At 39.3% G+C, this 16,921-nt stretch overlaps 1 protein-coding gene and 1 pseudogene across 2 annotated transcripts in view; both read right to left on the bottom strand.

Annotated features, from left to right (window-relative positions):
- Positions 1-16,921, bottom strand: part of itga11a (integrin, alpha 11a) — a 49,410-nt gene that overhangs the window by 11,915 nt on the left and 20,574 nt on the right. For both annotated transcript variants that reach the window (XM_088992075.1, XM_088992076.1), the window contains 11 exons: positions 16,736-16,880; positions 15,761-15,909; positions 15,077-15,220; positions 12,669-12,872; positions 9,572-9,702; positions 8,099-8,265; positions 5,411-5,550; positions 2,389-2,499; positions 2,229-2,314; positions 1,179-1,389; positions 998-1,096 (listed from right to left, as the gene is read on the bottom strand). In XM_088992075.1, coding sequence (XP_088848201.1) covers positions 998-1,096; positions 1,179-1,389; positions 2,229-2,314; positions 2,389-2,499; positions 5,411-5,550; positions 8,099-8,265; positions 9,572-9,702; positions 12,669-12,872; positions 15,077-15,220; positions 15,761-15,909; positions 16,736-16,880 — 1,587 coding nt within the window. The remainder of the gene's footprint in view (positions 1-997; positions 1,097-1,178; positions 1,390-2,228; positions 2,315-2,388; positions 2,500-5,410; positions 5,551-8,098; positions 8,266-9,571; positions 9,703-12,668; positions 12,873-15,076; positions 15,221-15,760; positions 15,910-16,735; positions 16,881-16,921) is intronic.
- Positions 4,629-4,747, bottom strand: LOC148900406 (5S ribosomal RNA; annotated as a pseudogene).

The raw sequence follows: 16,921 nt of genomic DNA, 5'->3' as shown, positions 1-16,921 counted from the left end.
TGGAAAAGTTTAAAAATATGACATTCATTGAAGGTGTGCCTTCTAATCCAGTGTGCTTTATAGCCTGGAAAATTCAGTACTTATCTCTTGTAAAGTGCTTTTTTTGTGTATCTCGTAAAAAATGTATACATGGATTTATTTTGGAGTCATTAAGGATTCGGTAAAAATGCATATTAACAGATCTGGTTCTGTACTTTTATGTAATGTTCAGACCACTGATATTTTGAAAAATATTTTGCGGACAGTCCAGGTTTGAAGCAGTCAGAGATATCATCACGAGTGCCGATGGGGTGAGCAAAATAATGGCCAGTCATGATTTCATAAAAAAATGCGAGTGAGTATAATTAATGCTTTTCTACTAGTTAGCAGATGTCACGAAGCAGTGACAAGGGGACTGATGTTAGAGGCCATCACAGTTTATAATTTCCAGTAATTGGGCTTGATTCGTGCTAATTATCAATCTGAATGTTTTTTATATCTTGGGCACAAAACAAAATGGTTTTACTTACTAATGGGAGTTAAATTAACAATTTACTATTCAGATAACTGACATGGTGGTTGACAATTTAGTAAGTCAGCCTCAAGCAAGTTCTTCCCATTCCTGCATGTTTTTTTATATGGTATCCAGGTTTTCTCCCGCATTCGAAAAACATTCTAAATTGTCCCTAGCTGTGAGTGTGAGCATAGATGGTTGTTTGTCTGTGTGTGCCTTGCCATTGGTTGGCAACCAGTTTATGGCCTGCCAACTGCTTGACGACAGTTGGGATGGACTTCAGCAAACCTGCGACGGCCGTGAGTATGAGTAGAGCCGATAATGGATTCCATTTTGTCAGAATAACCCGTATGTTGTCTTACACAAAAAACGCTCAACAAAGTACAACAATTATAGAGTCCCAACATAATTGAGATACGCGGCAAATGTCAAAATTGGTAATAACATCTTCATAAATGATTGTATTTTGCTTGTTTTTGCCGCATGATAACAAGAAAAGCTCACCTGCGCTTTTGACTTCATAAATGGAGAACTAACATTGCAGATCTTCTCACGTTTCAGTTTGTCCTCAATGTAACAATCAATTTTGATATCCGCGTTGTCCTTGGATTAAGAACATTACAGGTTATAAGTATGAGCATCTTTCCTCAGAAAAGAACTGCATCTTTTCAGAATGAGCACAGACCTTCAAAATGAGGCTCGAGAAACGCATGTTGGGGGAGTAGCTGATATTGAGGCGAGCATTATAAGCATTTTCTCCTTTGTTTTCCAGTCGCACATCCACAACCAGTCTTCTCCTGTTTGCCTCGATGACCCGTAGAGATCCCTCCGAGGACCCTTCATTGAGATGCCGGCAGAAAACACCACGAGACTGAACAGCCTGTGAACAGAACTGCCTAGGAGGCAGGAAGATGAAAAAAATGAAATCATCATTTTGTGTGAATATCCATTGGTACCATTTGTCTATAGTGATGGATTAAGCGGGGTAAATAATAATAATATTCATGACTCTGGAATATTACCCATTTACAAATACTATCCATTCCGAAGAATTCATATTTTGAAACTGCCACTTGGAAAATCAAACATTTACCTCCATTCACTGTCGAAGCAAGGTCTAGATAAAAACTGAATATAATTTGTTGTTTCGGCTGTAGGCTTTTGTCAGACTCTAAGATCGATCGACAAGCCGCAGTCTGCAAGATTTTATAAAAGCCAACCCCATCAACCTGAGAGTCATTGACGACTCGTTTTTCCCTCTTTTTTATTGACGGTCACACAATATTTTTTTCTTTCTTCTAACATTGCTGTTTGTTATGGATTTGCAGCCCTTATCATTTCTGTTGTGATTGTGCTGCCAATAAAATTTGCATTTTCTGTGGAGCTCTCTCTCTTGTTTCTACTGATAATTGTATTTTATTTATTGCATTGTATTTGTGATTATATTTTATTTATTATAGTACCTATGTTTGTCTGTGCCGGTAATGTGTCCTTGAGAGCATTGAAAGGCGCGTAGGATGCAATGTATTATTATTATTATTATTAATGGGTGCAGAAATTGTGTAATATAAGATATTGGTTCTGTGCACAGTTTTTTTTTTCAAATGCACAGCCAGGAAGCAGGTAGATCATTGACGCCAGAAATACAATTTATAGTATTGGAAACTATTCATATGGAGTACAAAGTTAGAAATTCAGCAGGAGGTTGTTCCCTCCACTGTACGAGTGTACTTACTTTTGAGTCATCAGGTCTGTCATACTATGCAGTCCAAGGTCTGGCATACACCGATCATCTTCATCACAGCCATTCCAGAAAGGCAACTAGAAACAGAAAGGTAATAAAAGAGTGACAATGAGATTCTGTAAGTTTATTTTATGACGATTGTGCCTCTGACCTCAGTTCTTGACTCAGTTGGCCAGCTGTCATCTAAAACTGGTCCGCTGTCTTGATCCCGCAGCCCGACTTGTACAGCAAACACGATGGGTCTCGCATAGTCAGTTGTCTCCTACAACACAAAACATTATTTAAAAAATAAGTCTTAAGATATAATTTTTTGGCATACAAAAGTAATGATTTGATGTGGTGTGATTTCAACGAACACAATCACACTATTTTTGCATTCCCGAGACAAAGGGCAAGGCAATATCAAGCAGAAAGCTCAGTGTAAAGATTTCTATATATCCCTGATGTGTCTACGAGATCCACGCCACTCCATGAGGCGAAATGACATAATTTCATACATCCACACTGCCCATATTTTCGCAAAGCACCCACTAGAAAATGTGGAAATTATGCATACGATCCAAGCGGAAAACCATGTTTGACAAGAAGGAGTGTGTACTTCCTAATACTTTGTTTTCGTTTTACCTTGTGAAATGTATGCAGATAGTTTATTGATATTTTTTTTAAATATTCTTTTATTTTCTACTTCTATAGTGCTGAAGTTGTTCAGATGCTGTAGACTACAGTGTATAAAACAGTGGTGAGACCAGCCATGATGGTTGGACTGGAGACAGTGCCACTGAAGAAAAGACAGGAAGCAGAGCTGGAGGTAGCAGAGATGAAGATATTGAGGTTTTCTTTGGGAGTGACCAGGTTGGATAGGATCAGGAATGAGTACATTAGAGGGAAAACTCTTATTCGAGGCTTTGGAGAGAAAGTCAGAGAGTTCATACTGAGATGGTTTGGACATGTCCAGAGGAGAGAGAGTTACTATATCGGGAGAAGGATGCTGAGCCTTCAACTGCCAGGCAGGAGACGTTGTCAAAGAGGACATGAAATAGCTGGTGTGAGAGAAAAGGATGCACAAAACTGGGTTAGATGGAGGATACTGAATCGCTGTGGCGACCCCTGAAGTGAAAAGCCAAAAGGAAAAGAAGAAGAAGATGGACCGTAGTAATGCATGTATGTAACGAAGCTGTAACAGAACATAGTTATCTAATAAAATGATGGCGCAGACAGGCCCAGTCTTAACGTTGGATGTAACCCTGAGAGCAGGCCAGGCAATGGATGGGATTTTTTTTCCTTTTTCTTTTTTTTGGAGTGTTACTCCTGAAAATTGTTCTCTATGTGAGGTCAACGGGGAAAAAGACACATTTCTCTCTCCAAAAATGGCATGTGTGAGGAAGGAAGTTGTAGCAGCACTTCATTGGCAGATTTTGACACTGAATAGAAATGTTCTCAAAAGTGTCTTGACCAGTGCCCTGGGAGCCATGTGAAAAGAAAGAAAACTCACTGAGGTGTTTTATGATGACATTTTACCAATGTGTTGGGAATCACCACATGGATTCAAAACATATTTTGGAATCTTGCATGTGCACCCTTTAGAGTTTTGTAGATTTGCACAATCAATGCAAACTCTCGACCTGAAGTACTTGAAGGTGACTTTCAGCTAGTCCCTCATCTTATGTATTCAGGATGTCTTGCTAAATAAATGTTTTATGAAAAAAAAATGTGCACATTTATTTCATATATTGTATACCGGTAAATGTCTATACTTTCCAGAATATTTAATAATAATAATAATAATAATACAGTAAAGTCTCGTTATATCGATATTCAAGGGATTCCGAAAAAATATCGATATAACCGGGACTATCGATATATCCGACGCTGTTTGCATATAATTTTCTCCGTGCGTGCATAGAAATAGTATCGATATATCCGATATCGATATAACAAGACTTTACTGTAATAATAATAATAATAATAATAATAATAATAATAATAATAATAATAATAATAATAATAATAATCCCCGTCGGGCTCCATCGGTCATGGCTGACCATGGATGACTGTCCAAGTGGACAGTGTGCCTGGGCGGTGTATTATGGAGAGCAGGTTGTCGCCTATGCAGCTTGCTCCCCCTCTCCACCACGCTGACTGGACCAAAGGAACAGCTGAGCTGATACAATTTGGGGTCAGTATGGTCGCAGGAGCTGCCGGAAAGGTAGCGGAGTTCGCCACCAGACCGCCTTAGGTGAGCCATTACCGGATTGATTTCGGGTTTACTCCCATAAGAGCTGCTGGGAAGGTGGCGGATCTCGCCACCAGACCGCCTCAGAGGCTCCGGAGACTCGTGGATGGCGGGGTCGTCTTTACACCCATGTAGGTCTATAGGACCTACCCACTGCCAATGTACAGCACCTGGTATTCCCAGGCGGTCTCCCATCCAAGTATTAACCAGGCCAGACCCTGATTAGCTTCCGAGATCAGACGAGATCGGGCGTTCTCAGGGTAGTATGGCTGTACTGATAAATAAATAAATTAATAATAATAATAGGCGGCTCGGTAGTCGAGTGGTTAGCACATCGGCTTCACAGTGAAGAGGTCGCCGGTTCGCGTCCCACCCCGGCCTCCCTGTGTGGAGTTTGCATGTTCTCCCCGGGCCCGTGTGGGTTGTCTCCGGGTCCTCCGGTTTCCTCCCACATCCCAAAAACATGCATGGCAGGCAGATTGAACACTCTAAATTGTCCCTAGGTGTGAGTGTGAGAGTAACTGTTGTACGTCTTTGTGTGCCCTGCGATTGGCTGGCAACCAATTCAGGGTGTCCCCCGCCTCGTGCCCGAAGACAGCTGAGATAGGCTCCAGCATCCCCCGCGACCCTAATGCGGTACGGAAAATGGATGTATGGATAATAATAATAATAATAATAATAATAACAATAATACATTTAATTTCTAAGATCCTTTCAAAACGCTCAAGGACACAGTCACGAGATAATTTTTTTTGTGTGGGTGAGCAGCGGCAGCCATTCGTGCCAGAGTTCACTCTACCCAAAAGTATCACTGCAGCAAAGTTATGAAAGGAAGAGGAAAGGAAAGAAAGAAGTAGAAAAATAAAATACACGAGCTGCTGGAAAGGCAGCCACTCTCGCGACATACTCAACAACTTGACTTGCAATAAAATTGGCTTACCATGACATGGAAGTAAATGTGCTGACACATTTCATCTCCAGGAAGAAGGGTCAGATTTTGAGGCTGGGATTTGCTTGGATTATCCAAAATGGCTCGGGGATTGAAGCGCCGCTCCGCAATCGAGACATTGTATTTAATACCTAACGAGGCACAAGAGACAGTCATACAATTTAGCACATTTTAGGCTTCTGAACTATTATTACGGCCTGAATAAAATATTTTTGGAAAATGATTAGAAGCAGTCCGAAAGAGGGAATGAGGGAAGAAAGAAAGGATATATAGTCGGATGGACGGATGGGTGGGTGGACGGATGGGCGGACCGACGGACCGATAGACAGACAGACAGACAGACAGACAGACAGATAGATAGATAGATAGATAGATAGATAGATAGATAGATAGATAGATAGATAGATAGATAGATAGATAGATAGATAGATAGATAGATAGATAGATAGATAGATAGAGGGAGATTGCCCACCTCTGGCACATTCTATTGTAGCCCTGAACAAGTGCACTTCAAAGTTGAAATATCATCACAAGTTGCGACTTTTTAAAGACCAAGAAATCACTCCTTTTATGTGTAAGCCTTTATGTTCAGTTTTATGTTTGAACATGTTTACTGGGGAGCCCGTACTACAAAGGCGAAAGTTTATGCATTTGACAATTTAACTCTGACAACAGACTTTCTCTTTTTTTGCCCGGTTTCCCGGTGCGTCACGAAGCTGGGTTCTCTGATTCTCTGTCTCCCTAGCTGCCAATGTGAGGGACGCGGTTATAGGCGCTCCAGCGCTTCGTGAGAACATTCATCCTCATCCTGCAGACTGTAGCACAGCATATGTTTGTCATTATTTATTATTGTTTGTCTTTTATGTCTTCAGAATCTTAAATTTGTAGCATCTGCACCATTGAAGATGATTCTTCTGGTTTGTGCTGATTCCTGTGCTCTCGAAGCAAATTTGGTTTGAACGTGTCAAAATAAATAATGCAAGTTGTCACATGGCCCTGAATATAGTTTGATAAAGCAAATGGCTCATTTAAATGAGATATGGTGCTTCATTGATACTTGTATAATTCGAGTGAAGAATAAGACTATGCAACATTTTGACAAATTGACGTCATTTCAACACATTTTCAATATATATGAAAGAGATTGATGCGTCAGAGCAGTGACGCGACATTAGCACGCCTCCATAGGCAGAATCTGAAGGACCACAACCCTGGCCTGCCAATCCAGAGGTACTGTCCCTGATGACCATACAATGTTGCAGAGGCGTTCTTGCGTATATTTGCAAATATATATCCAGTTATGCTTATGCTATTTTGACTTTCATCTATTACTATTTGTGAAGTTAAAAACAAAACAAAAAAAGAAGAAGAACCTCTGTGCAAGACTGAGCATAAATGTTTCTGCTGTCGATGTGCTTTCATTTGGAAACTTGAAACAAAAAATAAAAAAGTCCAAGTGCAGCAATGTCTAATGACATCACTGTGGTGGTCCACTGCAATTTCAGTTTAACACGAGATGATTGTGAGACCAATTTATCCAAGAATCCAAATCCTGAACTCCAGGACTGAGTCGTTTCCAAGCCACATTGTTTTGACAGAATTCTGTGTATCGTCTTAAATCTTCTTTGGGAATGGAAACAGTGACTCCTGCTAGTTTAAACCTGGCAGGACCCAAGAATTAAAAGACGTATACAGACCTTGACTTTTCGAGCATTTTCCATTGGCAATGGTATTTAAGACTAGAAGGGTACGTTGAAATACTCTTAATACAATTTTGCAGGAAAATTTCACTACAGGTTTATTTTATAAATAATGATCCACATCTGCCGATCATTACTCGCCAGACATAACGAATAGAAAATGAAATAAATGTGTTTCACTTTTTGCAACAAGGAAAGACAAGATAGCTTTCTCTATTGTCCTTCAACCTTGTTGGCATGCTACCTTGTTTGGCATGCTAGATTCATTTGGTATAGATCTATGAGATCCAGAGGTTAACTAAGACCGCACTTCACCTTGACCTCAGCTTGTTTACCATATTTTCACAAAGAAACAGGAAGATTATATTTTATATCTTCAAATAAACCGAACAGAAAGAGGTTAGATATGTGTGTCGGTGTCCAACCCATTAGACAGCTGACAGATTGAGCCATCAATTTTGTTGTGAGCGAACCAGAGTGACTCTCAGATACCTTGGAACCAATGCTGAGACAACAAGAAAAAAATGTGACATTTGGATAAAGGCATATGGTTCAGAAGGTGTATAAGCGGCATCCAAGCTGGAATCAGCAATGTGATTGATTGTCAGGATAGCTACATATCTTTTGGCGCTACGTTGAACCAGGAGACAATGCACAGGAAAGCACATCCTGAAAATAAAGATTAAGGCGGGACATAAAGGATATACTGTACACTGTGCTGGTATTTACAACATTTTCCTGTCATGCTTCAACAAGTACAAAATAAAAGCTGACCAATGTGATATTGCAACGTGACAACACAACACTTGTCAGCATTTTATTTTTCTCTCAATGGCAATGTGTCATTTTGGTGCGAGACCATAAAAGATGTTCCTGAGTTTGAAAATGTTTTAAATTAAACCAAACCATCCACACGCATGGAAAAAAACAGGGAAATTGACTAAAACGCTTTGGCAGCAGTTTATTTGCACGGGCTTACCAATTTCCTCCGTGGAAGCAATCGCTGTTCTAGCGGTGATGTTGAAGCAAACAATGGCTGACATGCAGGTCACGTCTTTGCCACCCCTTTGACAGTCTTTCACAAAGATGTTTATCTTACTGGGTTCAAACCTGACGGTGGTGTATATGCGGATGACACTCTTTGACCTGTAAACACATACAGAAAATATCTTGAAGTATTCAAGACCGAAATATTTCCAGACCACTTTAAGTTGGAAACGTCGAAAAATACAAACAACTCCTACAAAACATCACTCAAAACAATCTTTGGATTTTTGTAAATATCACACATCATCTGACCTGCTTGATCAGAGACAATTTTCTACAATAACACTGTCTGATTGCATTGGAAGGCCTTTGGGGAGGACCAAATCCACCTCTCATCCTGCCACTATTCAGTCATCCATCCATCTATTTTCTGTACCGCTTAGCCACACTGGTGTCATGAACGTATCCTCGTTGACTTCGGGTGACAGTCGAGGTACACCCTGAAGTGGTTGCCAGCCAAACATAGAGCACAAATGAGCAACCACTGGCACTCACATTCACACCTAAAGACGATTCAGAGTCCTCAATGAACCTGCCATTGATCTTTTTGGAATAGAGGAAAAAAATGGAGTCACAGGAGAAAACTCACACCATCACTGGGACAACATGCAAACTTTTCTCTCACACAACAAGGTCAGAGATTTGTAGCCACAACCCGTATTGTGAAACAGATTGTGCTAAGCATTCAGCCACCAGGCCGCCCTATCAAGAGTAAATTTAGAAACCACCAATACGATACAAAATGAACGCTAACATTTGGAGAATCAATATTAATCTAATCGGGCGAAAATAGAAACAACCTTCAATCGCTTGAGCGAAAATAGAAACAACCTTCAATCGCTTGAGCGAAAAAAAAAACAAACAAACTACGAAATGAACAAATTATTGAGCTCGGATGATGAATTAATATATTTTCATAAACCCAATATTAGTTTTTCACCATGAATATAGACAATTGCCCCTTACATTGCCGGAACCAACGGTAAATGATCAGTTGTGAACTTGTATGTGTAATCTGATTTGCATTACATTTTATAAAGGAGTAATCTCTTGCAGAAACTAGGCACAATAAAGCAAGAAGAGGCGAGTGGTTCAGCATTTCTTAGATTTTGAGGCAGAAAAGACTGAACTTGACAATGAGCAATCATTGAATGGACAATTGCAATGATGAATTTCATGTTTCGTTTTGAGGCAAAAGGGCAACGGTGAGGACCACAAACAGCATTTGGCAATTGCATTGACACAATCAACAATGAAATAGACAAAGGAGAAATGTGTTTCCTCCTAAAAAATATACTTAAAAATATTTACACTGTTGTGAGCATAAAAATATCTAGTTACCGGTATATCTTTATTTTCACATTTTTTTGGGATGGGGATCTGTACAGTCAACAAAAACACTCACCAGAGGAGAACAGCTGCACCAAGCGATCCCACTGCCAGGTCCACTAAACCATCGTTGTTCATATCCATCATTCCATGGATACTGCGGCCAAAGTACTGCAGGCCAGGTGCCAAGTCTGCTGCTGCTATCCTCTAACAACGAGAAATAGGGAGGGACACCCTGAACCGGTTGCCAGACAATCACAGGCCACATATTGACAACAACCATCCACACTCAAACTCACTCAGTTTGTTAATTTTTCCCGCCATGCTTATGTTTAGAATGTGGGAGGAAAACCCAAGCAGGCACAGGGAGAAAACACAACCTCCACACAGGAAACCGGAATCAAAACCATGACCTCAGCACTCTGTCGTCCATGTGCTAACGGCTAACTACTCTATCACCAGGCCACACTAAGTTACGTCCACACAAAAAAGAAAATAGTTTTTTTCTTCCCCTGCCATTTCCATCTACATGACATGAATGTGTTAATTAAGAAGTTCACCATTGCTTCTCCAAAATGCTTAAGATTTATTATTGTGTCTGCAATGCATGAGTTTCTTTTGGCAATGTTATTTTATAATGCCCGGTGGAATCGATGCGTAAGTGCCAACATTTATTGGAAATGATTTGGGATATTTTGCCTGCAAGTGTATTTAAACGCATTTGCACGTATTCCCAAATTACATTCCAACTTAATTAAGTTGGAATGTAATTTGTGCATCAAACTTAATTAAGTTTGAATGTACTGTATTTGCAAACATGTTCTATAAATGCATTTACAAATACATGTATGTTAGAACATTATTTGACTATCAAATGTTAACAGTTACATGCTTGTCCGAAGATTTGATCATATCTTGCACAACTATATCGACTTCCTGTGATGGATGCGGCAAGGGAGCTGAAGAAAATATCCAAAACACAATCCATCCATTTTCAAGACCCCTTATTCTGAACTTGGTCACAAGGAATGCAGGACTTTAGCCAAGCTGACTGGTTGCCAGTCAGTCGCAGGGCATGTAAACAAGACACCTTAATTTTCAACAGCAGGTCATGTTATTTCCTGTACATTCGTCCTTTCTTTTCCTCTGGAAATAGAGCTGATGTAAGTTTACAAAACGCTAAAGTGCTGTTTAATTTGTCCAAAGGACATCGCAGAAGCTCTGTGGCCTAGTCAATATGCGGTCTGGCAAATTCCACTACCGTCACTTTCAAGTAATTTCAGTAAGTATTGCGGATTTTTCAGACAGAGCCACATTTTTTGCAAATAATACTTCTATTGTCACAATCCCATCTGGAATTGCATTTTGTGTTGCTTTTCATTTAATTATGGTTGAATTTGTTGACTTTTTTTCTTTGCGAGCTGTGCTTGATTCCATGTGCTGATATTTTATGCAACCTTTTCTTAAACGTCTATCACGACCTGGCATTTATTTGCCTGTGACTTTTTTTTGCAGAGACCTTCCTTCAATTACACCTGTCCCATATTTCAGTGAATAGCTTGACGTGTGCTCACTGTGATTCACAGCCAATAGCTATTTGGTCAAATCTCTCTTTATTAACAGACTGATCATTACTTTTCCCACAATGCAAGCATTTCATTACTAAAACCTTTTTTTGATCATTAGAAACCCTCCAAAAATTAGTGAAGGCTCAGCAAATGTCTGTCAAAAGCATGAGATACACATGTGATCTTATATGTGGCATCTGCTGCCACAGTAAAAAACACATCGCTAAGTTGATAAGCAGCCACAACTTTGTTGCCAAGTCCAGTGGGAGGAAGGTCAAGACGTGTGGAAAAAATACTTATATCCACATTCATTTTTCAGACCGCTTTATCCTCAATAGGATCCCAGGGGGTGCTGGAACCTATCCCAGCCGTCTTTGGGGAGTAGGCAAAAGACACCGTGAACTGGTTGTCCGCCAATCTCAGGGCACACTCACATCTAGAGAGAATTTCGACTGTTCAATCAGTATGCCATGCATGATTTTGGAATACAGGAGGATCCGGAGACTCACGCAATCCCGGGGATAACATGCAAACTCCTCACAGGGAGATTATATATATATATATGTGTGTGTGTGTGTGTGTGTGTGTGTGTGTGTGTGTGTGTGTGTGTGTGTGTGTGTGTGTGTGTGTGCGTGTGTGCGTGTGTGCGTGTGTGTTCTGCAGATGATTGACAGATTATAAAAAATGACTGCTATTGCACCATTGTTTACAAGTTCATGTGCCTAAAATAGCTTAGATACCCACATTACATCAGCTCTCATTTCCATCGCCTTTATAATGTTTGTCTTGAATATTTGACCTAAGTCTGTTGCTTGATGACACTCAACAGTTGTCTCCACATTTCCAGTCTGCACAAGTTTGTCTTTTGAACACTCACCAACACCCTTATATTAGTTATTTTATTTTTCTCTGGAAATCTTTTCATGAAGGACCATACATCAATAATTTCATGAAAACATTCCAAATCCAAATCCAACAGCCACAAGCTAAAAATATATATTTGAATCAGAATCAGAAAACCTTTATTCGTCCCACAATGGGGAAATTTGCACAAGTGCTAGACATTCATTTTAAAATGCAAAGAAATATTGTATCTTTAAATTTTGTATTTCCTGGCATGACGTTTTAGAGCATGTGGCCAGCATGCCTGCTACACAGTCGAAGTTTCTGGATTAGAGTCCTGGCTTGGCTCGTTTGACAGCGAGTTATAAAGTGTCCTTGAGAGTTTTGAAAGGCACTTATAAATGAAAATTATTATTATTATTATTATTATTATTATTATTATTATTATTATTATTATTCTCTTTGTGGGATTCTAACCGGTGTTTACTAGCAACAAGCCCACAGTGGACCTCGTTTCTCGCACAAAGTCAGCGGTGATAGCTTATGATTGTTTAAAATACTGTATTACTCAAAATATATGCATATATAAAAAAGTATCGCATTTGGGGTTTTCGAAATAAAAGAGCATTAAATTACCACTCAAATGAAGTGCACCAGATTATTGTCACTGTTGGCGAGGAACCCAATCAAATGTCAATCTTTTTTTTCCTGCAATGGAAATGAGATTTCCCCTGACTCCAGCAAAATGACTTTAGCACTTACCTGTTTGTATTTACGCAGTATTCGGTTGTGTTGACTGAAGAAAACATATATTGCCCCTCTGTGATCATCTTCTAATGGGGCCCCGACCACAAGATCATTGAAGCCGTCCCCATTTAAATCTGGGACAGGTGCAAGGGACGAGCCCAAACGAGCATTCTGACCACCGTTGAGGATCTCTAATGCGCCTTCAAAAATGAAACGGTTCTGAAAGGTTTGGAAATCAAAAGACATTAGATCATTAGATCTTTCTGGTTGAAGTCAACAAAAAATTACAGAAACAAACGCAAGCAAGCATGAGTGGCTATTCACGATAAACGTGAAATCACATTGACATGTACTTAACCAGGAAGTGCATTTCAGCTGCACATCAGGGATTGATGAAGCACTTTGAGTGTGTATGTTTAGGTCCTAACATTCATTGGACTTTGAAAGCATGTGCCCAAATTATGGCGACAATAGTCTCAGATCTTGATTTCCATCAAGAAAGCAGACATTGATGACGGTACTCATCTGACCTCATTCATAATATTTTCCATCTCTTGGAACATGGACTTCATGTAATTCATTTGGGACAGGAAAAAGAACAAAAACATAAAACTAATAAAAGTAAAATAATAACAAAATAAATGAATCATTCTAAGAATAAGAATGAGAATAATACAATACAATACAATACATATTGATTTATATAGCGCGTTAACAGCTGAAGAATAAGAAAATATTGGTCATTACTCTACATAAAGCATAATCTATATAGTCTCTTAAATCTTGAACTTGATTACTCCTAACTTGGGAACAAGTGAACAGAAGGAAACAAGTAATTTTATTTCAAGCTCATTAAAAAAATAATTTAAGATTATGATGGTATGAACCTAGAGACTACTTAAGCATAGACAATTCTTATTGTCTATTCGCAAAATCATATCTTAAAACATCAAAACAGAGCAAGAGGAAATAAGACACATGGGGAAAAAGTCACATTATACTTTGTCAGCGTCTGGGGTTTATATGTCATAGTCTCCTTAATGAATTACAGCTACCGATCATGGCGGGGATGAGGAATGACCTAGGGACTTCAAATGATTAAATGCCTGAAAAGACAATAATATCTGATTAGTATGGCTCTTCTTCACTGCTTGCACAACTTTTCCAAAAACAATATGGGTCAACAGCTTCGACTGTTGGCACAATCCAGTTATTTATTCTTAGCTCTTTTGTGACCACATCATGAAGGAATGTAGTAAGATCAAGACTTCAACAAATCACAAATGGACTTTGGTAAAATCCTGATAAAATTTGATGACTAAACTAAGATGCTGTTAAATCCTTCGGGGGGAAAATAATCCTGAATGACGACAAGTAGAAGGTCAGATGGAAAATATCCAAGTTTATGGAAGTAATTAGCTGACTGGAAAATGTTTCTCAGAAAGCATTCTGGCTGCATGGGGGGGGGGGGGGCAACACTACCAGTAGTCATGCATGTCATTGCTCTACTTGGCTTTTCGGTTCATAATAAAATTTAGAGCAGACGAAACATGAGATGGCCATTTTCTTGCGTAGAATAATTGCAAAATAAGTTGATTTTGGAGGGCAGGTTTTCCTTCTCAGCTACCTGATGGCTCTGCAAATTCAGAGTGAAATGGATACATTCTGAGCTGGTTAAGACATTGGTTTCACCCAGGGTGGTAAAATTACTTTAAGTGTTTAGCCACAGAGTAGAATTTTTTGATCAGCTACCAGATTTCAATCCTCACTTTTGCAGTGGTTGCCAGTTGCTACTGATTGATGGCTTCAACCTCGCGGGGACAATGAAGTTTGAAATCACTCATCCTTTGCTTAATATGTACTTTGAAAACGTAAATAATACATCAAGCATGACTAAACAATTAAAAGGTTAGTGGCTTGCCAATGGACATCTACATAGAGTTCTCTGTTCATACGCAATCTGTTCAATGGAGTTGGTCCATACCATTTGTTTTTTCCATTTGTTTTTCCAACAAACAAGAGAGACCTGGAACTGGAACTCTTGTCAATTACACCAGGTTTTCACCCTCTTTGATTTGTCTGTAACTGGTTTAAAATATTTTCTTGTTCAGTTCATTACATAGCATCATTTAAAATCGGCTACACTGGCGTCGCACAGTTTTTCCTTTTTGAACTGCGTATTTGATCTGGTCAAACTCATGGATCAAACGCCTGTCTGCAGTCAAACCGCCATGCTGGAATGCAACAATATGTTTCTTTGAGGCACCTTTGCTGAGGTGTGTTGTGAAATAACCAGGGAATGTCTCGTGTCGGAACATTATTTGAACTAATTTACTCAAACAGTTTACCTGGCCTCAACTAGATCAATGCCAGTGGAGTCTGTGGTCTGCCTCTTTAAGGCCAAACAAAGAGTGTCCACCTACCAACTCTGTCACTCTGTAGATGTATACTTTTCCCTTCTCCATGCCTCCACTGAAGAACATAGGCGCCGCCACCAAAAGGTTATCAGTGACACCATCTCCATCAATATCCATTGGTGCAATCTCACTCCCGTAATAGGAGCCTATCTGAAAATATACCACATGTTCAAAAATCATATTTTAAGATTCCAATCGATATTCATATAATTTTGTTGTCTGATAATCGAAGTGTGCTCTATACCCCCCATATTCCAAGCAAATATGGGTTTATTGTTTTGTGAAGTTAAGTGTTATGACATTTGTCGATATTCCGACAGTGGGAACATTGCTGGATCTGTCACTGCAGGGATCACCATCTATCAGGTTTTTATTAGAAACATCTGCCCTAAAAAATCTGAAATAAAAATCAGAAGAGATGAGGAATTAACATGTTTTTATCGGAAACTAGCTGCTGATTCTGTTGCTGGTGCCGATGTAAAATGTAAGTAAATGTAAATGTACTACAGGCTCACGGCAACATGCCATTTTCAAGTGGTGAGTGTAGTAGTAATTGCTACATTCTATGTAAAAGTCAATTAAAATGAGGTCTGAAAATATACATATTTTAGAGTGGAAACAAACACGGGGGGGGGGGGGTATACAGCTTATTCAATTCAGTGTAAAAACACAGGTCCTACATGTTGCTACCTGCTGGCCTTTGAGGGAATGTAGGATGGTGAGGTTCCCGGGACTCTTCAAAGTGAAAATGATCACTTTACCAGTATGATTAAAGCGTGGTGCTCCGGCAACAAGCAGACGGCCATTCTTGGCTGACACCACTGATGTCACTGTATAACCTGGTCAAAAAACAACAAAAGAACTTTTAGATTACCTTTGAAAGTTGTCCCACAGTTGGACTCTTTCACCTTGCAAATAAAGGGAAATTGTTGACGCAAATTTGTTATTTGAAAAAAATATAAATAATAATACTTTGACATTCCTTAATATACAGAACAATAGATTTGAGGGTCACTTTAAACAAATGCCATAGAAATATCACTACAGCAATGTGCAGAAGTTGAAATGCCACCACTGGTCTGTTTTTTCCACTTTTTTTGTGTGAATTCCCACCCAAAATTCCACATGATCAACATGTACTTTTCCACTTCTGTAATATCCCTTATCGAGAATTTTACTTTCACCTCATATTACGACTCGAGCTACTTTAGCTGGCAGTCTGATGGTTAAGCTTAGTCAAACAAACCACTGATGGTAAAAACACATCTTTTGTGGTGGAGGAGATAGATGGTGTGGATGCAATGGAAAAGACTGAGGTGGGCACTGGGGTCCGTAATGAAGACAAACCTACTGCCTCCTACTCCCACCCCAGTGTCTCTTGAGTTAGTGTACCACTTAAAACTGAAACCATATTGACTGCTACACAAATTGCTAAAAACGTTCTACAAGTTCATGAAAAAAATTGAGATTGAAATGTATAGTCATTGTAAATTAACCTCTTATGTATGTAAATGATGGAGACAAAAGTTTAGAAACTGAAAACAAAGTCCATAGAATCGGATGAACATACTGTACGACCAAACTGCATCATGGCTCAATCATTCATTTCAATGTTTCTAATATAAAACACTCTAGATGTTTTGGAGGATTTGGAAGAATACTGACCCAAATAGGCGCCGTGATTTTTGAGCTTTTCTGGAAACTCCTGGATGTACGATGCTTTTGGAGGAACCACTTTTCCTTGCCGTGTTTCTTTTAACACTGCCCCATTCCAATCATAAGCCCCAACAGCTCCCACCAAAGTTCCGTCCTAAAGGTGGTAAACATGTCACATTGTTGTCAAAACAGATT

This window comes from Hippocampus bargibanti, linkage group LG03 (assembly GCF_051943395.1).
Source record: "Hippocampus bargibanti isolate YZ-2025 linkage group LG03, ASM5194339v1, whole genome shotgun sequence".
Lineage (NCBI taxonomy): Eukaryota > Metazoa > Chordata > Actinopteri > Syngnathiformes > Syngnathidae > Hippocampus > Hippocampus bargibanti.
The sequence above is the reverse complement of the archived record's forward strand: the minus strand, read 5'-3'. Positions and strand labels throughout refer to the sequence as shown.